The following is a 7,500-nucleotide window of genomic DNA, read 5'->3' on the forward strand; positions in this document are numbered from 1 at the left end:
ATTTCAGGTATACAGTATACAATGCTTCCATTAATTTTAGGTATACTTGGATGAATTTTGGGTATTTTGGCAAATTTTTTACGGGTATACTGGTATACCACTACTAGTAAACCCACCCCCCTCGACCCTGACTCAAGAACCCCAGACCCACACACCCTTTCTGAAGAGTTGGAGGGAAGACCCCCGCACATGGTAGTTTACTTCTCAAAGGACTCTTACACAAGTTGGAGCCAAACCACCATGAGACTGTATGTGATATGTGTGGTATATAAATCCATCACCAGTCCACCACCACACATTTCCCTTTGGGGTCAAAATTCAATTTTGCATCAGTTTGGCAAGTCAGAAACAAGACAACACTGGACAATTAATAACCATGTAACAATGCTTACCCAATTTCCTTTGTTTTAGCTGCCTTAATGTCAATCTTGATATCATTGAATATGAATTGAGGGTTGCCAAATTATTCATTCTTTTATGAATGGTTATTAAGATTTGCCGCAGTTGTCAGGTGCTTGCATAATGAGGTGATTTCTTCAGAAAACACTAGTAAAAAATAATGAAGCCCTCAGAGTGTCCCCAACCTAGCAATCCTAAGGAATCTCTAGAGCTTGCTAAAATTAAGAAACAACATGTCCACCCTTGAAAAGCAGTTTAGAATTTCATTTCAGCCCGAGTCGTCACAAGTTTCCATCGCGAAGTTCCAAAATTTTCAGCAGAATGTTAATTATGAAAATGGTCATGAAATAAGCTGATAAAAGTGACTGAGGGAAATTGACAAGGCATGGACACCGATCGACAGCGATCGATAACTTCATTACCTTCTTGAAGTATGCGCGAGTAACTTTCTCAAAAGGGTGCTTAAACACGAAATTGATGTCCAAATGCCGGACCATATTCCCAGCTAGTTTCAGCCATAAAATCTGCGGAAATGTCGACTCTTTCTCGGGAAGTCTGCATGCTGTTTCGATTTTACAGGAGGTGAATCGTCAATTGCTATTGGCCAGCGTTGTTTCCACAAGCCAATCAAATGAAAGCTTTGAAGATTCCAAAATGGCGGATAAAAAGGGTGGAATATGCTGGACGACAGTGGTGCCTTCGCGTTCCCAAGAACTACAATTCGAAAAGGAATTGGATTAGAAACACCTAACTACGGCTCCTCTTGCAAAGGTTATTTGTTATTTTGTCATTTTTTTTTCTTTGCGTTTTTAATTTGGTCGCCTAAAACGTCTTGATGAGAGTTAGTTTTGACAACATATCATTGGTCTAACTATGTAGGCATGATTTGCGTTAATATAATTTTGTCTTTGTATAGGAAAACTGAAAATATTTTCTCAAGATGATACTGTGTCACATACAAGCGAAAAAGATTTTGTGATTGGCGAAGGTAAATATGTAGGCCATTTTAAGTAGAAATTTCTAAATTTAGTGTGTCGTGTAGTGTGCTTTCATAATGTGGCGAAGTTAATATTAATTTATTCTGTAAGCATACCTTACCCCCTTTTTTTTTTTAACCTGCACCCCCGAAAATCGGAAGAGTCATTTTATCGGTGCATTTGAGATGTAAATTTTGGCAGCCTCCTTGATGAAACTGTTCCTTGACCTCTTCCTTCTGCAGGTGTCGGAGCACAGCTTACGTAGAAAAAATTCACAGGACAAGGAAAACTAAGTAATTGAAAACAATGCTTTCCAGTACCTACAGGGGGGGCTGGAGGGGGGGGGGGGGAGAATTTCTAAAATCTTGACATTCCTCTCAGGTAATAAATGAATATGCACATAGGCCCTTCTTACAACCCTTGTTGTTATTACACCATTGGATTTAAAGAATCCACATAGTGTAATTATTGCAAAGAGGCTGCGGCAAGGATTTCATTGTGTTGTGGTCCATCTCTATCTGGCAGCCACCATGCACTTGCTTTGTTGGCTACTTCAGATGCACCAAAATCCAACTCTTTGTATCACTATGTGCCATGGTTACAAGGGTTTCCTTACACAATATTCCAATATTTCTTCATTTGGTCAATGAATGATATCCACAAACACCACAAATGGAGTGTGTGAAACAGTGGGAAGCTGCACAGCTCTTTTGATTTTAAGGTGGAATGATCATACAAATCTCTTCCTATATGTAAGCTGTATTGTATGAAAAACCATTGAAAGATATTCTTCACTGTAAAATAATGACTGATTTTATAAATTATAATAATTATTTTTTTCCAGGAGACAATGAGTTTTCAGAGACCATTGACAAATGTTTAGAATGCATGCACACCAAGGAAGTCTGTGCCATACCCTACAAAAAGGAAAATGGTAACCTGGAATTTGCCAGTTTTTCGGATGGTGACTTGTGGTGTGAAATTGAGCTCCTTTCATTTTTAAAGGTAGATCAGTATTGACACTATTCTTAGCGACTGGTACTTCATTGCAAGGGGAATATTATTAATTAATGTTGTTTCAGTCTTTGTATCACCCAATACAGAACCTGCCTATAATGCCCTTTAGGCTACTCTCTATGTACCCCAGGGTGGTCATAGCATCATCCACTGGAAAATATACAGTAGCTGTAAGAATTAATTTAGAACACTACCAAGTTTCTTTAAATATTTTTGAAGAAATGAATGTATATTTGAAGTGTGGGCTAATAGACAATTTAAGCAACAATTATTGTCTCTTATTAGACTAAAAAAGGCAGGTCACTCCAGTGCCAGCAGGATTTGAACCCATGTCCTCTATTATATGCTAGTGCATTGCTCTGCCAACTGAGCTACATGTATGAAGCCACTCAGCTGGGGCCAGGTCAATTTCTTGGGCTTAGTTTGTTCCTGTGAAGGACTTGGATACTGGATAAATTACGTTCAACGAAAATTCTTAAGGAATTTAAGAAGGCTGTGAGAGAACTACATCTGTAATGTACAGATTTCTATGATTCATTGTAATAATTTTAAGACTTAATATGGTTTATTTATTGATATACATGTAGTTAGAATGTTAGTTATTAATTGATCATGTATATTATGTTGTAGTACAATTTGTTCCTTTGGTACAATTTTTTCTGAACTGGTACAGAATATATTGAACTGGTACAAAATATATTGAACTGGTACAATTTTAATTGTACTGGTTTATTTTTATCAACTGTCTAAAAAATATGAAGGCCCGTTCTGGTCAAAATGGTGGATATAGTTTTTACCTGTGCATGAATTAATTTTACACGTTGATAGAATTAATATTTTGCATTTCTAAAACATTTTGTTTAACCGCCAAATTAATTTTACCATACCTATTAATTATATTTTTAGAAGACTTATATTTTGTGTTTGCAATTAATTTTGTGTGTGTTTGGAATTAATTTTGTGTATGTTTGCAATTAATTTTGTGTGTGTTTGGACTTAATTTTGTGTGTTTGGACTTAATTTTGTGTGTGTTTGGAATTAATTTTGTGTGTGTTTGGAATTAATTTTGTGTGTGTTCGGAATTAATTTTGTGTGTTTCTCAAAATTCCTTTACCCATAACACCTTGCGGTAGTTCTCTACCATGTGGTGCCAAACAAAGATGGCGACGTCCGAACAAGTGAAAGAAATCGCACAAGCTGCAATAGACAGTATTAATCAGCTGACCTCGTTAATTGCGCATGGACCATCAACGACAAGATTTCCTAGTAATGAACGTCAACCAACAACATCGGAGACGACTTTCGTTCGCCAAACCCAGCCAACTAATAGCGCACTAACAGAATTGCAGAGGAGGTTTCCGACAGTTTCAAGAGGAAGATACAGGAGAACTTCTGATTCTAGTTCGCGGCCGTATCCAGTCGTTCCGAATGTAAGGCGTCCTGCTGGTCGACCGTTGGCATCTGAGATAGTTTCAAAGGATGTTATGATACTAGAAATGGGAAGAGAGAAAATACCGACGAAAGCAGAAAGCCTTGATTTAGAGAGAAGTGGACGAATTATATCAGGCGTGGACATTGATAGAAAGTGGGATGCTAAAAAACTTCAGCAAGAGTTAGCGAAATTATTGACAGGTGAAATGGAGGGCTTGTATTTCGAAATAGTAAAGAACTCTGGTGGTACTTTGCTAAGACCGAACATCCAGGCAGGAAAAGAGATTGATTCAAAGCTGCTGCTGAAATCAATTGCTCCATCTGGTTGGATCTATGTAAGACTCCTGGAGGAACTGCCATCCATGATTGATCCCAGTGATAAACAACTAGAAGTTCCTGTGTTTGAAGTCCCTGAATCTGACATGCTGTCAAGTGATGCTAGTGGTAGAGACGACTTGTTTTGTAATATCATGGATTTGACAAAAGATTCTGATGCGAGTGTCCCATTGTCTCGACATATGTCAGACACCAATGCTGATGCTAATACAAATGCAGGATCAGTGTTCAGTACAAGTAAGAGTCAGCCACCCTCGAGTTCATTTGATATCCAGTCAGTAATCAAAGGTGCTAAAGATCAGGGTTTGACTGACCCTGTAGAAGTGCTTAAATTTCTGCAAAAAGAGATTGTAACTGGCCGAGCCTTAGAAGTTACAAGTTGCGAAGAAACCATTGAGGGAGAAACAAATTACATTACTGTTGACAGGGCAAATATATTAGAAACAACAATCAGTGAACTAGAATACATTACAAATTATAGACCGACATTTCAGGTGGACTTCATGGGAGAAGAATGTGTAGATCAGGGTGGGCCACGTAAGGAATGGATAAGACTAATGAATCAAGCTATTAAGGAAAAGTACTTTGACCATGGCTTGAGGCCATTATTAGCACAAGATTACTACTTTGTTGGAGTGATGATGGCAGTTGCCATGCTTCAAAATGGGCAATTGCCTGTATTTGTGGAGGAGAGCACTCTGCAGCAAATTGTTTCTTTGGGAGAGTGTTTTGACCCTTGTGTTCGTCAAATTAGGCATGGACTAGAAGAGCTTGGAATGCTGTCAGCTCTTCAGGAACTGCCAATGTTGGTTCATCTCCTGAGACCCCAAGCAAGGGGCAAGTTGAGTGTACAAATGTTACTTCACATTTGAAGCCTAACTTTTCAGAGGAGGGTTCAAATACCCTGAAAAAGGAAAAAGAAGTTTATCAACTCTTTGTCAAGTATGTTCGAGACGTGGCAGCTTCTAGGAGGGTGTGTGGGCAGACTACTCTAATGACTTGATTTGAGTCACATACTTCAGTTTGCAACTGGTACTGCAGAGGAGCCTGTCCTTGGTTTCAGCCTTGCACCATCACTTGAGTTTATACTACCCACGGAAATCGTGAAAGTTGCAAGTCAGGAAGGACTCAATGATGAGCAGAAGAAAGGAGAGAGTGATAAGCAGCAGGAAGAACAAAGGGAAGAGCAGCACCCACCTGTGGAGGGCGGCTTCCTCCCTTTAGCTCATACCTGTACCAACTTGCTTGAGCTTCCAAGGCCAACTGAGGAAGTTCCTCTGCCTCCTATGGATAGATTATTTGCTCTCTATGACTTGGCATTCTCACAGTGTTACTTTGGCAAGAAGTAAATGGCCTGCAGTCTATGGCCGATGTTGCTATTTTTGACTTTGGTCTTAATGGGTTTTTTGAAAAGTGTAAGAAGGTACAATTTTGTGATGTCCATTTCCTAATTATTGTCTAGACTCTGTTGCAGTTGAGAAAAGTGAACTTTGGTATGTAGCATGTTGCTCAGAAGCTTTTATTTCAATAATCTCATTGGTTAAGATGATAGATTATTGATTCAAGTTGACATTTTACTAAAATTTAATGTATCAGGTAATATAATTTTCTGCAGATGGATGCAAATTTAATTGGTGGGTCAGAAAATACATAAAGCTAAGGTTCCATCAATGTTTTTCTCAATTGCAGACTGTCAAAATTCCCCATTGTCATCAATATTTTGAACTTGACAATGTTGCCACACAATAAATTTAAGTCGAAGCAAGCTTAATTTAAGTTTTAAGTTCTATACGTCCATATATATTGATGGGTTAATTTATATATGCACTGTTGTGTTTCTTGTTGCCAGTTTGAGTTGTTAGGTTTGATTGACCTCAGTGCAATAATTACTCAAGCTGAATGATGTTATTCATTTTATGTTGCTGTTAATAAAAGTAAAGAACTAAATTAATGCAATAAATCTGTTCTGAGTTTTCTATGACCGATACTGTTATAATTTATGGATGAACGCAATGATCTATCAAAGTCAATTGAACAGAGTACCACTCTATTTTATTGAAATCTGTACCAGGAAAACCTGTGACTAGGGATAATTAAACTAAATATTCCAATGATATATAGATCTATTGTCTATTGTATCTATGATTCATAGATCTATCTATGAACGATGTTCATAGCAAAAAAGGAGAAAGATATTAACAAAGTGAGGCATTTTAATACAGGATACAACTTGATTTGAAACTCTTGTTTGTTGTCAATGAAATTCATGTTTGGCTAGTTTGCACACAAAAAACTGCATCGCCTTTGTCACGAACACTCAGGCCTAACAATTCTTATATAACGTTTGGTCACAAAGTTTTGGATTTGTTTGTATAGATAGTATTTGATTTCAACTTGATTTTCCGGTTTTTGTATTATGATAAAATTACTTGTATATATTTTCATGACACGTGTAATTTTAGAGCGGATATGTTTTTTCGATAAATCAAAAAACGGATGCACAAATTTACGACTGTAGTTACGAGTTCTTAACAGCCTTTGTGGCAGATCAAATGGTTAATCCATTCAACCACAGGTAACCTCCTTCCAACTGCTTTCCTTTAGCAACCCTATTAGGGATAAACCTTTCTATTGGGGGCAGGCAGGAAGGCAATTACCCCCCTCCCCCCTAAAAAAAATTGTGAACAGCAAAACATCTTCCACATCAAAATAATGTTTCAGTTTTAATGATCAAGTACAGAAGTAAAGGGAGAAACTGGTGAATTTGTTGCCCAGAATATCTGCTACTATGGCAGAGAAAAAATTTTATTATAGTGGCACTGTTTGGTTCTTCCTTTTAGGCCTCAAGAGACTTCACTCGAGGTCAGAAGCATGTTAATGATATCAATACATTGCAGGAAGAGATCTTTTGCGCCATTTCCATCATCTGACAAAGGATCTGGTAGTTGTGCAAGCTGTTCATCTGAAAGGCTGATTAATGGTGGTGAAATATCTACCTGGTAATCTTCATCTTCTACTGTTTGCACACCATTAGGATCTACTCCAAAGTGATCAATTTCAGCCTCACTTAACGCAGTATGTCCAGAATGTAAGTTCTCTAGCATACCCTTCTCCCACATTTGAAGTGGTGACAGGTTCCTTTCTTTTGACACTGGCCGATTATTCATTTGCCTGACAAGCTCCCTTAGAGAATTTTCTATTCTTGGAATGTAGACATAGTGTAGGCTGAAAATATGCAGATCATTAAGGACATCCAAGTTGCCTTCATCTTCCAACTGCAGAAAAATGCGGACATAGAAAACTAACACCCCTGAATAAACATCGCGATGTGTTCTCTCGA

General features: G+C 37.9%; 1 protein-coding gene and 1 pseudogene across 3 annotated transcripts in view; one reads left to right on the plus strand and one right to left on the minus strand.

Annotated features, from left to right (window-relative positions):
* LOC138042155 (PRELI domain-containing protein 2-like) overlaps positions 1-975 on the minus strand; it is an 8,403-nt pseudogene extending 7,428 nt beyond the window's left edge.
* Positions 976-1,038: 63 nt separating this feature from the next.
* The window catches only part of LOC138042158 (peptidyl-prolyl cis-trans isomerase FKBP5-like), a 20,663-nt gene continuing 14,201 nt past the window's right edge, over positions 1,039-7,500 (plus strand). For all 3 annotated transcript variants that reach the window (XM_068887968.1, XM_068887967.1, XM_068887969.1), the window contains exons 1-3: positions 1,039-1,170; positions 1,316-1,387; positions 2,221-2,381. In XM_068887968.1, the coding sequence (XP_068744069.1) occupies positions 1,077-1,170; positions 1,316-1,387; positions 2,221-2,381 (327 nt within the window). In that variant the 5' untranslated portion in view covers positions 1,039-1,076. The remainder of the gene's footprint in view (positions 1,171-1,315; positions 1,388-2,220; positions 2,382-7,500) is intronic.

This window comes from Montipora capricornis, chromosome 3, assembly GCF_036669925.1.
Source record: "Montipora capricornis isolate CH-2021 chromosome 3, ASM3666992v2, whole genome shotgun sequence".
In the NCBI taxonomy this organism is placed as follows: Eukaryota; Metazoa; Cnidaria; class Anthozoa; order Scleractinia; family Acroporidae; genus Montipora; species Montipora capricornis.